This window comes from Bufo gargarizans, chromosome 3 (assembly GCF_014858855.1).
Source record: "Bufo gargarizans isolate SCDJY-AF-19 chromosome 3, ASM1485885v1, whole genome shotgun sequence".
NCBI lineage: Eukaryota > Metazoa > Chordata > Amphibia > Anura > Bufonidae > Bufo > Bufo gargarizans.
The window spans coordinates 293108997-293126802 of record NC_058082.1 but is presented as its reverse complement, the minus strand read 5'-3'; the positions used below and the strand labels follow the sequence as shown (position 1 = coordinate 293126802).

The window sequence follows — 17806 nt, the reverse complement described above, 5'->3', positions numbered from 1 at the left end:
ATTCGTCCTCAGATCAGACCCCGAAGCTCTATCAGGCCCCCAATCTCTCTTAGACAAAACAAATAAATAAATTAACTTATCTCTCCTGCCTCAGACCGTGCTGACACTCACGGCTGGCCGGCCTTCTCCCGGCCCGCTCAGCACTGTGACCTAACGCACAACGTCGGTTCATAGTGTTCGCCTACGTGCACTATGTCCTGGCGCTATACACAGTGCAATGAGGCACCCGGAAGAAGACCAGTGAGAGGTGAGTTTAGCCACCGCAGCTGTTCTCTCACACCTCCCTGTGCAAGCTGATGACCGCTTCCATAATGGAAGAGTTCATTAGCCTTTGCACTGTAAGAGTGCCTTCACCCCCCCCCCCCATCCCCTACCCGATTTTGTGTGTCTTATAGTCTGAAAAATACAGTATTTCATCAGTACTGCATAGCAATGAGACATCTTTCTGTCCTCATGTAGTTTCTGAAATGTTGGAGACATCTGTATGATACGGATTGTTTCAGGTCATGCAAAGGGATTCATATTTGTCCCCTGGTAAAACCTTGTTCCTTTTAACCATATCATTGGATCTGGGTAAAACATTAGACCATTAATTAACTCAAAACATGAGAAAAATCTTACATTAAAGTGGTTGTTGGGGACTCATATATTGATGACCTAGCCTCGAGTCACTGTTGGTCTTAGGCTGAGTTCACACGGGCGAGATTTCCGCGCGGGTGCAATGCGGCAGGTGAATGCATAGCACCTGCACTGAATCCTGACCCATTCATTTCAATGGGTCTGTGTACATGAGCGTTGTTTTTCACGCATCAGTTCTGCGTTGCGTGAAAATCGCAGCATGTTCTATATTCAGCGTTTTTCACGCAGCCCTGGCCCCATAGAAGTGAATGGGGCTGTGTGAAAAATGCATTGCATCAGCAAGCAAGTGCGGGTGCGATGCGTTTTTCACTGATGGTTGCTAAGAGATGTTGTTTGTAAACCTTCAGGTTTTTATCACGCGTGTGAATAATGCATCAAAACGCATTGCATCCGCGCAGAAAAAACTGAACAACTGAACGCAATCGCAGACAAAACTGCCTGAACTTGCTTGCAAAATGGTGCGAGTTTCACTGAACGCACCCTGAACGCATCCGGACCTAATCCGTCACGCCCGTGTGAACTCAGCCTTACTCCCGCCAACCCCCGCTACTTATTAGAAAGGGCCATGGTGCTCGATTTAGTGCTGCGGCATCATCCTAGTCCTGTCATGTCCATTTTGTTACGCTGCCATTTTGTAACTCAGTCCCATTCAAGTGAATGGCAGTACAAAGCACAGAAGTTCTAAAATATACAGTACTGTGCTTAGTAAACTGTGAAAAGGCTGCAGCCTTCACCCAAGCACTGTGGCCCCTAACAGCTGGTGGACAGGGTTGTTGGAGGACCCCACCCAATCTGATATTGGTGACTTATCCTGTCATCTATATTTGAGTCCCGGACAACCCCTTTATTGCCTGATTTATTTTGTAGTAATGGGATTTTTTATTCTGTCTTTCTGGTAAAAGCCCTGGATTGAGTTTGGTCGTATCAAACTCCCTTCCTCCTTTCATCCCAATGATGTGGAGGAACAGTGGGGGAAGCTTATACTATCCATGATAGAGAGGGAGAAGGTTCTTCGGCCTGCTGTGGAGAGGTATGTGTTTCTATAGTCTTTCTTCGCAGCTTTCTTTTATGATCATTGAGTTACAATGAATGTTTTTTGTTTTTTTTATGTAACAGGCTTGAGCTGCTCCTACAAATCGCAAACAGGATTCAGAATGGCTGTCTGAGCTGTGAAGAGAAGCTGACACTAGCAAGGAATACACTGCAGTCTGTAAGTGGGAATAGAAGCTGCTCAGAAGTGTACATTGTATTTACTGATGACTCTAAGTAAATAGGGATGCAAAAGCTCTGCCTCTAACGCCACCAGATGTAAGGCAGATATCCCTTCAAATAGGCCTTGAGACATGACTCGAATATTAAGGCTTAGTGCACACGATCAGGATTGCGTGCAGATTTTCTGCGCGGATTTGCATGCGGAAAATCCGCACCGTAGGTCATGTACATTGTATTCTATGAGAATTTGAAATTCTCAATGCACACGATGCAGATTTTTTTCCGTGCGGATTTAAAAAGTTGCAGCATGTTAATTTATTTTATTTTCCTGACCGGATTTTTTTCATTCACTCAGTAAAATCCGTACGCAAATCCGCACCAAATGATGCAGATTGACTGCACAGATTTGCCTGTGAACACCTGCGGATTTCAGTGCGGATTCTCCGCCATGAATTCTGAACGTGTGCATGTACCCTAAAGGGAACCTGTCATTAACTTTATGCTGACCTCACTGAAGGCAGCATAAAATAGTGACAGAAATGCTGATGTCAGCGGTGCGTCACTCATGAGCTAATAGTAAGTGGTTGCCGAGAACCAGCATCATAATCATTGCAGCACAGGCCTTGAGAAGAGTCAAATCTACCTGAGAAGAGTCCTAGATATACATCATCTCCTGCCCTCTCACCCATCTGCTGATGATTGGCAGTTCTCTCCTAGACAAAGGGAGAAAACTAGGTAGAAGACTGTCCGTCATCGGCAGGAGAGCAGGAAGTCATGTATAACCAGGACTCTTCTCAGGTGGCCGGGACTCTTCTCCAGGCCCAGTCTGCAAGGATTGTGATGTTGGTTCTCGGCAACCACTTATTTTTAACTTATAAATGACAGACCGCTGAAATCCACTCACCTGTCTCTACTTTATGTTTCCATTAGTATGGGCAGCATAAAGTTGTTGACAGGTTCCCTTTGAATAAGCCAGCACCTCATCTGCAGGCAGCTGTTTCGGGGTCATTGCCCCTCATCAGTGCAGAGGAGCACGCTCCTCACGCTGATTAAGGCGCTCTCTCCCCAAGGAGAGAGAGTACCCCCCAAATACTAAGTTAATAGGCTCTTGTAATTTTGCATAACTTGGAACAGGGATAGCCATGAGGCATTTCTTGCATTAGACAGAAATCTGTCTATTTTATGTGTTAAAGGGGTTTTCTGCGACTTTAGAACTGATGACCTATCCTCAGGATAAGTCATCGGTATCCGATTGGTGGGGATCTGACAACCGGGATCCCCGCCGATGAGTTGTTTATAAAGGCAGCGGCGCTCGCAGTAGTGCCGCAGCCTTCTCACAGCTTTTCTTAGGCCAGTGATGACACGTTCACCTGTCACATGGCCTAGGAGCAGCTCAGTCCATTGAAGTGAATGGGGCTGAGCTGCAATACCAGGAACAGCTGCTGTACAATTTACGGCGCTGCGCTTGGTGAGCAAGAAGAAAGCTGCTGTGCTCACAGGAACACTGAAGCCTTCTCAAACAGCTGATCGGCGGGGGTCCTAGGTGTCTGACCTCCACCTATCAGATACTGATGACCTGTCAAGAGGATAGGTCATCAGTTATAAAATCTTGGAAAACCCTTTTAAGTTATTGTATGGTATTTTACATGTCATTTTGGACCAGAGTTCATTATACACAGATGCATCCTAGATAGATAGTTAGCGGTATCCTAAGGCTAGGGCTACCCGGTGACACTGGTCGCGGCCAGGATAGCTGAGCAGTGGTGATCCCATAGAAATGAATGGAATGGCCACAGCAGTTGCAATAAATCTAGCCGTGTTGGATTTCTTGCAACTGCTGTGGCGATCCCATTCATCTCTATGGGATCACCACTGCTCGGCGATCCTGGACGCGACCAGTGTCGCCGTGTAGCTCTAGCCTAAGGCTGGGTTCACACCTGAGCGTTTTACAGCGCGTTCCTACGCACTGTAAAACGCTCAACAGGCAAAAACCAATGCTTTCCTATGGGCATGGTTCTCACCTGAGCATTCTACAGCGCGTACGAACATGCTGTAAAACGCCCTACGCCCCAAGAAGTACAGGAGCTTCTTTGGGGCGTATTGTCACGCGTACGCCTATGTGGTCAATAGCAAGAACGCGCATACGACGCGCGTTTCCAAATACAAAAACGCCCCAGAATACGCCCGATAAAAAACGCCTGTAAACAGCGCTTATCGGATACGCTCAGGTGTGAACCCAGCCTTAGGCCCCATGCACACGGCCGTGTGCGGGCCGTGGAACCGCGGCCTGGATCCCTCCTGAGAGCAGGAGCGCACGGCGTCACTGGTTGCTATGACGCCGTGCGCTCCCTGCTGCCGCCGCAATACAGTAATACACTGGTATGATCTATACCAGTGTATTACTGTACTGTGCCGGCAGCAGGGAGCGCACGGCGTCATAGCAACCAGTGACGCCGTGCGCTCCTGCTCTCAGGAGGGATCCAGGCCGCGGTTCCACGGCCCGCACACGGCCGTGTGCATGGGGCCTTAGAGGGACACTGACAGGCCCGATAAACATATTTAGTTATTCCTATGCAGTCATAGGTCTATTAAAGTGTATTCCAATCACATAAGAGTACCCCCTGTCCGCATTTTAAACCATGTAAAAACAACTTTATAATCATCTGTTAATCACCTTCCTTTATGCCCAAGGGGCGTTTTTACTCCTACCTTTGTGCCCAGCCGCGCCCCAATTGTCGCTTCCTAGCGCCGCCCAGCTCATTATTATTCACTGCGCTGTGTGGCTTTTACAGTCCCCGATCCTCCCGAGCCGGCGCAGGCGCAGCAGGAGACGCTGGCATTGAATAAGGGACGATGCAGGGGGAGAAGACAGAACTGGATCGCACATCCACAATGCTACGCTTTGATCTGACTCGCTTCTCAGCGCTATATATATATATATATATATATATATATATATATATATATATATACACTAATGCCTCTTGTACAGCATGCAGTATGGGGGGCTGTACACATTATTATAGCGCTGAGAAGCGAGTCAGATCAAAGCATAGCATTGTGGATGTGCGATCCAGTTCTGTCTTCTCCCCCTGCATCATTAGTCTTTTATTCTTTATTACTGGTATCAGCACTCCTCCCATTCGGCACAGGTGGTTTTAATCACATAGGTCTGCATATAGTGGTTATTGACCTGTAGCTCCTGATAGTGGTGAACATGTTGTGTTAGACAACTGTTCACATGGTGCAGTACTGCGTCGTGGCCTTTGATTTTGTGGCGCTGTGCTGGTGGGTTGGTGGGACCCAGTGCCATGGGTGGCATAGTCAGACAGCAGAGGTGCTGTTTGGCCCCTGGGTCCCGCCGCCTACTAGGGCAGCGCCACCTCGTCACTGCATGGTTGCTGCGCCTTTTTCAGAGTAGGTCCCATTCATAGAGGAGACCTTGGCGTGGTGAGTGGGCTTATGCCTTTTGATCAAAATGTACACTAATGCCTCTTGTACAGCATGCAGTATGGGGGGCTGTACACATTATTATAGCGCTGAGAAGCGAGTCAGATCAAAGCAAAGCATTGTGGTCTCCTGCTGCATTGAACTCACTTGTACCTTCTGCGCGTGCGCAGGATAACTTGCCCGGCACCCTCACTCGCAGTGCGCCTGCGTCCCTTATTCAATGCCAGCGTCTCCTGCTAAGCCTGCGCCAGCTCGGGAGGATCGGGGACTGTAAAAGCCGCCCAGCGCAGTGAATAATAATGAGCTGGGCGGCGCTAGGAAGCAACAGTTGGGGAGCGGCGGGGCACAAAGGTAGGCGTAAAAACGCCCCTCGGGCATAAAGGAAGATGATTGACAGATGATTATAAAGTTGTTTTTACATGGTTTACAATGCGGACAGGGGGTACTCTTATATGATTGGAATACACTTTAATAGATCTATGACTGCATAGCAATAACTAAATATGTTTATCGGGCCTGTCAGTGTCCCTTTAAGGCATAATTGTATCTCCTAGTTTGAAATCCATTGACCTTTGTTTGAAATATTTTCTATTGACTTGTTTTTTATTAGGATGCAGATAATGTAGAGTGTGGGCAAAGCACTCAACAAGAGATTGAAGTGTTACAGTTCCTTCAGGAAAGTGAGAGTCTTCTCCGTCAACTGCAGGCAGATGTTCAGATTCTGAGAGATGAAAAGTACTTCCAGGTGGATGAACTTGCCTTCAGGTAAAAGTTTATAAGTGATTATATTTTTGGTTTCACAACCATTCAGTCTTTAAAATTTCAAGCTTCCTGTCCAGTTCAATTAATTATTTTGTGCAGTTTTTCTTCCCTTACTTTGTACATTGTATTTTTAGCTTGTTAATATGGGAGTTATGTTTGTGGTCACTGTGTGTGGGAGAGTGCAATTGCTGTCAGTAGGGATGAGCGAATCAACTTCGGATGAAACATCCTAAGTCGATTCGCACAAAACTTCATTTTAATACTGTACGGAGCAGGAGCTCCATACAGTATTAGAATGTATTGGCTCCGATGAGCCAAAGTTATTGCTGCGCAAAGTCTTGTGAACCAATCATCGGAGCCAATACATTCTAATACTGTATGGAGCTCCTGCTCCGTACAGTATTAAAATGAAGTTTTATGCGAATCGACTTGGCATGTTTTATCCGAAGTCGATTCGCTCATCCCTAGCTGCCAGTGTGCACATAGCCGTAGGAGATAAAAAATAAAAATAAAAAATAATCTGATTTTATTTAATTTACTAATTTAGAGTTCTGCGGATTCAGGATGAGCTTCTGACACTGAGACTGGAATACTCCAACCTGTACAGGAAAGGGAACTTCATTGGCTCAGACCTACAAACCTCTGTGTCTCTGAACACATCTCACCCGCAAGGTTTTCAAACATCAGCTACTTCTTCCATGTCTTGGTTTCGGAAACCAATGAGTCGGTCAGAGCTGCTTGCTCTGTCCTCATCAGAAGATGAAGGCAGCCTCAGATTTGTTTATGAGCTCCTTGCCTGGGTGGAAGAAATGCAGGTGAGGTAACTGGTCTGTAGGTAAAATAAAAGTCAATACTAATCACATTTATTTCCAGTTAATTTATTGACTCATTAATTTCAGTGCATGATGGCATTCTCTGTGTGAATGTGTATACAGATAGCTGTCAGTCACTCATAGTTGTACACAGGAAGGTGTTATCAGTGATTGATAGTTTTCTCTGTGTAAGTGTGTATACAGAGATAGCTGTCAGTCACTGATAGTTGTCCTTAGGGTCAGTTCTAAGTATAGAAAGAGCAGTGGTTTAAATGTATAAATGACGAGAAGTTTTTCTGAATCTTTTTTTAACAAAACTTTACACAATCTGCCCCGCTCTGCTGCCTGCAGATTGTACTGCATTTCATGGTGACAGGATCAAAGGATCCTAAGACCAGGATCAAAGCTTTTTGCCTCATGGCTTTGTGCCTCTGTAAATGTTGCCTGTGACCTGTAATAATCTATCGACTCAGTTATGAAATGTTTATTGGAATCTGGATTGCAGACGTTTTTGGTCTCTTTACTATGGATGATTTTGTAAAAATATGTGCATGTAGATATAGGCATAAGTGACATCTTGAACTTTTATTTTTCTGAGGTGCTGTGCGTAGGCTCTGCTTGAATCTTTTAGCTACAAACATGAATTTAAAGAGCATCTGTCAGTAGATTTGTACTATGAAACTGACCTGTTGCATGTGAGGTTGTAAGCTGAAGGCGTCTGTGTTGGTCCCATGTTCATATGTGTCGGCATTGCTGAGAAAAATTATGTTTTAATGAGCCTCTAGGAGCAGCGGGAGCGTTGTCATTACTCCTAGAGCCTCTGCTCTCTCTGCAACTGGCACGCCCTCTGCACTATGATTGACAGAGCCAGGCAGTGAAAACATGATCACACCTGCCATGGGATGTGGTAGTTTCAGAGAGAGCAGGGCCTCTAGGTGTAATGACAATGTCCCCATTGCTCCTAGCTCATTTGCATATATGGAAACTAATTTTCTCCTAGAGGCTCATTTGCATATATTAAAACATACATTTTTGTCAGCAATGCAGGCACATATGAACACGGGACCAACTCAGATGCCTTCAGCTGCCAGGCGCACAGGTCCGCCAGTTTCATAGGTGCAAATCTGCTGACTGATGCACTTTAACACATGTTTTATAAAATTCAAAAGTGTGAAAACTGATCTTGTTGCCAGAACTTAACTTATATTTCTTAAAGGGAACCTGTCACCGGGAGTTTGTGTATAGAGCTGAGGACATGGGTTGCTAGATGGCCGCTAGCACATCCGCAATACCCAGTCCCCATAGCTCTGTGTGCTTTTATTGTGTAAAAAAAACGATTTGATACATATGCAAATTAACCTGAGATGAGTCCTGTCCCTGACTCATCTCACGTACAGGACTCATCTCAGGGTAATTTGCATATGTATCAAATCGGGGTTTTTTACACAATAAAAGCACAGAGAGCTATGGGGACTGGGTATTGCGGATGTGCTAACGTCCATCTAGCAACCCATGTCCTCAGATCTATACCCAAAATCCAGGTGACAGGTTCCCTTTAAACTGCACTGGAAAAACAAAAGCTTCACTGTGAATGGTTGATATCACAGTTTAGATAAATTAGGCCCTATGTTTACTGTAATAGTAAAGTGCATGCGGCAGTGCTGTCATATTCTTACCATAATGACATACTCGGTGAGGAATATTTCCATCAGTAATTAAGGGCCACTAAGCCTAAAGTAGAAAGCTTACAGAATAAAATATTTCCGGAGTTTTTGTTAGAACTGGAGATACCTGGGTAGATGTTTTCCCGGACATCACTAGGGTGGCTGATTATATCTCCCCAGTTTGTAATGGCTTCTTACAGGTACTATAGATTGTAGAATAAGGCTTTAAATGAAAGCATTTTTTCTAAAAGACTTGGCTTTTTTTTTCTTTAGTTAAAACTGGAACGTGCAGAATGGGGCAACGATCTTCCAAGTGTGGAGACTCAACTGGAAAATCAACGCCAAGTACACACCAGCGTGGAGGAGTTGTCCTCAAGTTTGCGAGAGGCAAGGAGTTATGAGGTGGGTGTGTGTAACTGTACTGCATTCATATGCCACACATATATGTAATTACATGGAGTCAGGTCATTATTAAAGCTTTGTATGTATAGGGTCATCTTGTCAATTATTGGAGTTTCTGCCTACATGTTTTTCGTGTGAAAAGAAAAGCTACATAGGATGTTTTTTGACCAAGTTAGGCCTCATGCACACGGCCGTGTTTCGCGGCCGAGAGTGGTCCGTGGTAACACTGCCTGGATTCCTGTTGAGAGCAGGAGCGCATGGCACTATACGAGTGTATTACTGTAGTGCAGCGGCGGCATGAAGCGCACGCCGTCATAGCACCCAATGATGCAGTGCGCTCCTGCTCTCAACAGGAATCCAGGCCGTGTTACCACGGACCGCTCTCGGCCGCGTGCATAAGGCCTAATATGAAGAAACGAAAATGTCAGTTTAAGTTACTTTAAAAATGTCTTTAAATCTTGTTTCATTTCAGGTTAAAATGTCTCCTAATTTTCGCAGCAGCTATAGAGAGACTTTAAACAAGCTGGAAATACAGTACTGCAAACTAAGGGTAAGGAGATAGTTGGTGCAAAACTATGAATATATGTTTTTACAGCTTCTGAAATGACTGCATTTTACTACTGTTCTGTGTAGGAAACTTCAAGCTTCCGATTGCGCCACTTAGAGAGCCTTCATAATTTTGTGTCTCGAGCTACAGCACAGATCATCTGGTTGAATGAGAAGGAAGAGGATGAGCTTGCTTATGATTGGAGTGATGGAAATTCCAGCATGGAGATGAAGAAGGATTCCTTTTCTGTAAGTATAGCATTATCCTTAGGGAATTGATGGTCATAAGATGAGTTGTTTTACATTGATGTAATCATGACTATCACATTGTCAGATCAGCTGAGTTGTATTCTCCTTTTCTCCAGCAACTTAAACTGGAACTAGACCAGAAGCATGATGTCATTCAGTCCTTGCAGGAAACGGCTGAATTGTTGTCACTAGAAAACCATCCAGCCAAACAAACCGTAGAGGTATGAGGAGAGCTTACATCAATAGTTATATGTAGACCATACATAATGTGCAGTTATCTATTCTCTAATTACTTTTCTCATTTTAGGCATATAGTGCTGCGGTTGTCTCTCAATGGCAATGGGTACAACAATTATATCTTTGTGTCGATCAGCATTTAAAGGAAAATTCTGCATATTTCAAAGTACGTTAATTGTCCTTTCTATGCCAAGTACATTTTTATTTTATTTTTTGATTTTTCAAATCTAATCTTTCATTGTTATCCAATAGTTCTTCAGTGATGTTCGGGAATCAGAAGTTTATCTGAAAAATCTCCAGGAGTCAATTAAAAGGAAATATTCATCTGACCGCAATACTAGTATGAACCGATTGGAAGACATGCTGCAGGACTCCATGGTTAGACAGAATTCATATCACTTCCTTTTTCAGTTTTTAGCTTTTTAAATATTCTCTTGCCCATCTGCATATGTTTTTTAACATCCCAGCCTTCATTTTTTTTGTTAGGAAGAGAAGGAACAGCTCATCCAATCCAGAAGTACAGTGGCTAGCTTGGTAGGGAGATCCAGGAACATTGTACAGCTTAAGCCCAGAAATCCAGAATATAGTCTAAGTGGAACACTGCCCATCAGAGCGATATGTGATTACCGGCAAATTGAGGTAGGAGCTGGGAAAGTTCCAGGAAACCTTTTCCTCTTTCAAAGCTTAGCAGAGATTCACTTTTTCTAGCATTGATAACTTTTTCTGCTTAACAGATGACTATATGTACAAATGAAGAATGTGTACTTGAAGATAACTCTCATAGAACAAAGTGGAAAGTGATAAGCACAACTGGAAATGAGGCGATGGTACCGTCAGTGTGCTTTCTCATCCCTCCACCTAATAAAGAAGCAATAGATATGGCTGTCAGGTGATTATGCAGTTTAAAAAGCTGATGTCACAGCTACTGAAAACATGGATCCTTTCATCTCTTAACACTTGAACTTTTGCAGGGTGGAACAGCTTTACCAGAAAGTGATGGCGCTTTGGCATCAGTTACACGTAAATACTAAGAGTTTGATTTCTTGGCATTTCCTACGCAAAGATGTTGACATAGTACAAGGATGGAACATGGACAAGGTGAGATGTCCATGATAAATTAAAGTATAATGGTATATATCTACTGAAAGCTGCTCTTATTAGATCTATGTCTTCAGCTTAGGGTTATGCCTCTGGCAGAACGTCTGCAGACTCTGTCCAGTCTCGAATCACACCTGGATGATTTCTTGGAAGATAGCAAAGACTCACAGATATTCTCATCTACTGATCGCCTCAACATGGAGCAAGAAGTAGAGACCTGTAAAGAGCAATGCAGGAAGCTGGTGAACCTAATTGAGGCTGGTGAGAAATTCGACCAATATAGAGAAGCACTGGTAGCTTTTAATCAGACATGAGGTAACAGTTTTTATGTTTTCCAACCTTTTCAGAAGATAAAGATGAGTCTTTAGCACAAACTTATTTATCTGAACTTCACAACATTCGTCTGCACTTGGAAGAATGTGAACAGAGGCTAGTGAGGAGGTTACAGAGTCCTTCAGGCTTTGATGGAGAAGCTGTACATGAAAATGCCATCAGGATATCTGAACAAGAGGTTTGCACATGTACACATTGGTTGGTTTCATAGTGATTCCTGGACTTTTTACTTAATTTCTTCTCATTCTGTATTTTAGAGAATGCAGGAGGAACTAAAGAGATTAAAATCAGAACTGTCAATGGTATCAGAGCGCTGTGACCATTTCTTGCATATGTCTCCATCTGGCTCCAGTACTCCAAATGTTCGCTCACAGCTGGACCTCTTAGTTGGGAAGATGGATCAGGTCTATGGCTTGTCGTCTGTATTTTTGGAAAAGTAAGTGGTTGTCACTAAATAACCCAAATATCTTTGTTGTTTGGTTTTGCCTAATGTTCTGACATGCTTAACGGCCCTTTTACACGGGCCGAGAATCACCTAGCCTAGATCATCTAATGACTGTTCATAGTAATTCTTGTTAGCGATGATCTGGCGGTGTAACGATCGTTCCTAGAGTAATTGGATAGTTTGTGTGAACACAAAAATCCTTGTTTTTTGGTGGCAGATGGTGCTGTGTAAACCTGATCTGCTGCCGTGAAGAATCAGTATGGAGAAGAGCGATGGTATTAGTGATTGCTCCTCCCCATACGCTGGACTGTTTCCTCCTCTAGCGAACAGATCGTTGGGAAGGAACGCTGCTGGTACATCATCCCGTGTAAAGGGACCTTTACTTACATTACCTGAGCTATTGTTTTCTCTACTGCTCCAGTGATTTTTCACGTTTCCTAATTCCCTGTCTTCCAGTTGAATGTCATTCCTTTTCCATCTTTAGCTGCTTAAATTTTACACAGCATTTTTCTGAAGTATCGTTCATCTTTTGAATATTTTGTTTGTCAAAAAGGTACACATTTTTTCCTTTGTCAGAATAGATCTTTATGGCTTTGATCTGATCTTCAGACAGCCTGTTATCAAACTGGAGGAGCTGAGCATATTGACATAGTGTTACCAAAGATCCAGTAGAGCCTATTTATTCATTTAAACCTTTGCTCATTCTAGGCTTAGGAGTCCACTGGGCAGTCCTACTCTGTGACTGTTAGGCCTCTTTCACACGAGCGTGACTTATTAGGTCTGAATGCGTTCAGTGAAACTCGCACCATTTTGCAAGCAAGTTCAGTCAGTTTTGTCTGCGATTGCGTTCAGTTTTTTTTCTACGCGGGTGCAATGCGTTTTGATGCGTTTTTCATGCACGTGATAAACTGAAGGTTTACAAACAACCTGCTTGCGGGTGCAATGTGTTTTTCACTGAAGCCCCATTCACTTCTATGGGGTTAGGGCTGCAAGAAAAACACAGAATATAGAACATGCTGTGATTCTCACGCAAAGAAGACCCATTGAAATGAATGAGTCAGGATTCAGTGCGGGTGCTATGCGTTCACGTCACGCATTGCACCCGTGCGGAAAACTCGCTCGTGTAAAAGGGGCCTTAGCTATCTCTGTACCGACAGTCATGCAGGGAAGGCTGGCAATCACTGAACTCCTAAGCTCAGAATTGGCAGAGATTTTCATGAATCTTTTCTAACAAGGCTATATCTGTCTGCTCAACTCCTGCTCCATAACTTGCTGCCTTAAGATCAGACGCCTTGTTCAACAGAATAGGTTCCCTTTATTTAATGCCCATTTGTATTGTAAGAAGCATTAACATAGAGGTTGTCCGGTTATTTAATATTGATGATCTATTCCTAGTATAGGTCGGCAAGATGTGATCGGTGGGATTTCCGGCACCCCCACCAATCAGCTGTTTTAAGAGCACTGCAGCCTCTTACTAGGCCATTGACGTCATGTTCCTTGGTCATATGGTCTAAACGGAGCTCAGTAGTCCTATTCCAGGGAGTGTGGCTAAGCTGCAATACCAAGCACATCCACTGTCCAGTGAATGGCGCTGTTTGGTAAGCTCTGAGAAGTCTTCAGCGCACACTGGAGTGCCACAGTCTCTTCAAATAACTAATTGGCAAGGGTGCCGGGAGTCGGACTCCTACTGATCAGATATTGATCCATCCTGAGGATGTCAGTATTAAACACCTGGGAAACCCTTTTAAAGTACATTCTTAGATGAAAATGTAACATTTTCTGAAAAACCTGTACTTAACATTTCACTCGTGCACTTGAGAACCTTTGCCTTCACTATTTTGGGGTACTGTTACATGAGATAGAAGTGGTGAAGTATAATCTATTGAGACCTTACACAAAAGCACTATTTACATTGCATTGCTTATACTGTTTGAGTATGCTTTTATTATGTGGGGAATAATGGCTTGAACTCTGTCCATATAATATAGTGGAATAGTCTTTTGACCCTGTTGTTTGAATCTTAGACTGAAGACAGTAGATGTGGTTATACGGAGTCTACAGGGTGCAGAAGCCGTCGTTAAAGGATTTGAAACCCGGCTTAGTCAGGAGGATACTATTGCTGCAGATCCAGTTGCTATTCAGTGTCAACAGGACTTATTACAGGTTGGTGCATTACTACCTTTATTGTGGAGCAGCATGCTGATATTTAAAATGTGATTGATAGTATTCACCTGATGTTTTACAGCAATGGCTGAATGAAGCAATAGAGAAAGGCAATGTGATTTCTGCACTGGAGGAGGATGTCGCAAAATCAAAGGAAGTAAGAGACCGCTTAAATCGGAGGACTCAAGAACGCAGTCTTGATGTAGAGCAATATCAAGAGAAGACGACCAAGCTTCGGGAGCGGTGGAGTGGTGTGCACACTCAACTGGAAACACGGTTTGTGCCTTCTTTTTTCCTTTCAGCTAGCTTTTCAAAGTCAGATTTCTGCTTATCTTTTTACTTAACCTGTTTCTTTTATTATCAGGCAATCCGAATTGGCCACAATAAGAGAAGTATTAAAATGCTACAGAGGGCACCATGATGGTTTAATCCAGTGGATAGAGGCAACAAAGTCACAGCAGGAAATGATGAAACCTGGACAGTCAGAAGACAGGAAAGTCTTGTCCGAGCAGCTCAATGAACAAACGGTAAGGTTTGACAAAATTAGATTTTGCACCAAGTAGGTGTGTACAAAATCACATTCTAATATGTTGAGTAATGTACGAATCTCTGTGCAATGGTATACCGTACATTTTTCAGTGTATAAAAGTGCTAGCAGTATAAATGTCACATGCAATGCATACGGAGTGCACCTGTGTGGTTATATTTAGCAGCACAATTCGCACCGTGTGTGATAATAGAAGCTCAGGTGCAGAAATAACTACACTGGAGCACACCAACACTTGGTGCATTACCCATACATAATTTGTACAGAAATAAGGTGGCATACCATTTCACTATGGGTATGCCCATAACCCAGCAACTAACTCAAAAAGCATCTAATTCAGTAACATGCAAAACATTGTCAAATATGGTGTCAAAATACAACCACACAATGCAATTGGTGCAATAAGTATAACACAAATACAGGGTGGCCCACGAGAAAGTAGCCCGCCTGCAATATCTCCAAATAAAACTGCAAGGGCTGTTTCACACGAGCGGATGCCGTGTGTGACATCCGCTCCATGAAAGAGTGCCAAGACCCGCTGCGGACAGCAGAAGCACGGAGCATTAACATGACTGATAATGCTCCGTGCCTCTCTGTGATCTCTTTACTACGAAATCACAGTGAGATAAAGTTGTCACCGTGATTTCGTAGTAAAGAGATCACAGAGAGGCACGGAGCATTATCAGTCATGTTACTGCTTCGTGCCTCTGCAGTCTGCAGCGGGTCTTGGCTGTCATTCACGCAGCGGATGTCACACACGGCATCCGCTCGTGTGAAACAGCCCTAATAGTTAATCTGTCATGGCTGCCCATAGCAACCAATCAGAGCTTTCAGTCCCTACTGAAAAAATGAAAGCTGGGCTCTGGATGCTATGGACAACCAAGAGATTTACTATTAGGCAGTTTGATTTGCAGATATTGCCCACGAAAAAGTAGCCCGTGTCCAATATCTGCAAATCAAACTGCCAAATGGTAAATCTCTTGGTTGTCCATAGCAACCAATCACAGCCCAGCTTTCATTTTTTCAGAGCCCTGTAGGAACTGAAAGCTGAGCTCTGATTGGTTGCTATGTGCTACTAGGACAGAGTTACTATTACGCAGTTTGATTTGGAGATATTGGAGACGGGCTACTTTTTCGTGGGCCACCCCCCCAGTCTGTCTGTTCTTTATGCGCGACCAAACGACAGGGAAGATTTTAGACCGGGTCTCGGCTCTCTAGGACGTACCGTTCCTGAGATATTCCAAAAAAATGACCTGCATTAGCCAATAGAAGCCTGCAAATCTTTCTCTTCCTATCCCAACTGCCATACACACAGTCACATGTCCCTTATCGGCCAATAGAAGATTGCAGGCCCTTATTCTCCACATACACATAGTTCTGCTCCAGGTTTTCATAACAACCCAACCATTTTTCTTCACTGCTTTAGGCTAGTGGTTTATCTGGAGAAACAACCCAATTAGGACTTTGCGTCATCAATATCATATTGACAGGGATCAAACTCCTGGCATCCCCACTGATCTGCTGTTTGAAGGGGTCACCGTGCTTGTGCAGGTGCTGCACCCTTTTCAGAGTTTGCTGTGTCCTTTGCAGTGGCAGTACAGTGTAATTACAACTGCTCGTCCCATTCACTTGGTTACACTGCACCACCGCAGCAAGGGAGACGGCATGCAGCTAAATATTGAAGAGGATACTGCGGCCGCACGGGCTCCATGACCCCTCCATACAGCTGATCGTGGGGGAACTGCAAGTCAGATCCCCTGCCGATCTGATATTAATGGTCTGTCCTGAGGATAGGTCATCAACATTACACCACGGCACAACTCCATTAAATATATTGTATGTGGCACAGATCTGGAAAATAAATTGTGCTGGTGTGCATTTTTTCGTGTCGCACAGTGTACTCTTTATATATAGATGGCTTCTTTTTCCTGTACATACTTTAGCCTTAAAAAATTTGTATTTTTATTTAAAAAAAAAATTTTTTTAGGCACTGGTGGCTGAAATAGAGCGGAATCAGCCTCGTCTAGATGAATGTCAGGCCCTTTCCCAGCAGTACTCTGTGTCTGTGAAGGTTAGTGCTATGAAGTACATTCTACCTCAGTGTCTATTTAATATTTTTTTTCTTTTACACAATCATGGTTTATTAAAAAAATAAATTGAAAAATTATTTTTTCAAGGATTATGAACTGCAGTTGATGACATACAAGGCCTTTGTAGATTCGCAGCAGAAGTCACCACTAAAGCGAAGAAGAATGCCTTCTACATCAGATGTTATAACACAAGAGGTAAGGCGATATATATTTTTCTATGAGTTTGTATGCTGTTTATGTGCAACATATCCTGAAGTTGTTTCCTTTCTTCAGTTTATGGATCTCCGCACTCGTTACACTGCTTTGGTGACTTTAACTACACAGCATGTCAAGTACATCAGTGATGCCCTACGGAGACTTGAAGAAGAAGAGGTAGCGTTTTGTAGATATGGGATGTATGCAAATCAACCTGCAGTAATCATTACATCTATTTTTCTTGTGCTAATGGCTAATTACTTAAAGGCTCCTTTTACACTGCCCGAATATAGTGTTCATATGAAAGCTTTTTAGCCATAATTGGCCTGTTTACGCCTTAGTGACTACCCATACTACTTTTTACGGAGGTCACTAAGGGGCCTTAGGTTGGGCCGCCGCTTTTTTACGGCTGCCCAGTCTAAGTGCTGCACCGGTCTCCGGTGCAGCGGGGAGAGAGGGCCAGACCGGCAGGAGTGCCGATACGGGCTGTTTAACAGTTTGCATGCTGTGGGAAATGGCGCCCGCCGCATGTAAAGTACTGACAGAGGGAGCGGACTCCCTCTGTCTCTCATCGGCACCCCGAAAATGCAATTGCGGGGTGCCAATGTGTGTGAAGGCTGGCTGGGGGTCTCATGTAGGCCCCAGACCAGCCTTGTGTAATTTCCATCAGGCTGCGCCTCTCTGGCGCAGCCTGCTGGTTAATGTCAGAATAGCACTGATATTAAAATGCAATGCACTATAGGGATAATGCATTGCATTTTAAAATCAATCAGAATGTTGTCTGTTTATAGTCCCCTTGTGGTACTATTGTGGTAAAAAACAAATTAATTAAATAAATAAAAAAATGCCATACTTTTTTTCGCTTTTCAATGGAAAAAAAATAAATAAAAATTATATCTCTCCCATATGTTTGGTATAGCTGCGTCCGTAATGACCCGGACTACATAAATGTCATGTAAAGT

At 43.7% G+C, this 17806-nt stretch overlaps 1 protein-coding gene across 1 annotated transcript in view; it reads left to right on the top strand.

The window, feature by feature from the left end:
• The window catches only part of LOC122932160 (microtubule-actin cross-linking factor 1-like), a 259477-nt gene that overhangs the window by 80382 nt on the left and 161289 nt on the right, over window positions 1-17806 (top strand). Inside the window, 22 exon segments of the mRNA XM_044286418.1 lie at window positions 1542-1669; window positions 1756-1849; window positions 5912-6066; window positions 6611-6878; window positions 8813-8941; window positions 9414-9491; window positions 9575-9736; window positions 9853-9957; window positions 10044-10139; window positions 10226-10351; window positions 10460-10612; window positions 10708-10862; window positions 10945-11071; window positions 11149-11332; window positions 11419-11582; window positions 11662-11840; window positions 13874-14012; window positions 14095-14288; window positions 14377-14539; window positions 16547-16630; window positions 16737-16844; window positions 16923-17021. Coding sequence (XP_044142353.1) covers window positions 1542-1669; window positions 1756-1849; window positions 5912-6066; window positions 6611-6878; window positions 8813-8941; window positions 9414-9491; window positions 9575-9736; window positions 9853-9957; window positions 10044-10139; window positions 10226-10351; window positions 10460-10612; window positions 10708-10862; window positions 10945-11071; window positions 11149-11332; window positions 11419-11582; window positions 11662-11840; window positions 13874-14012; window positions 14095-14288; window positions 14377-14539; window positions 16547-16630; window positions 16737-16844; window positions 16923-17021 — 3090 coding nt within the window.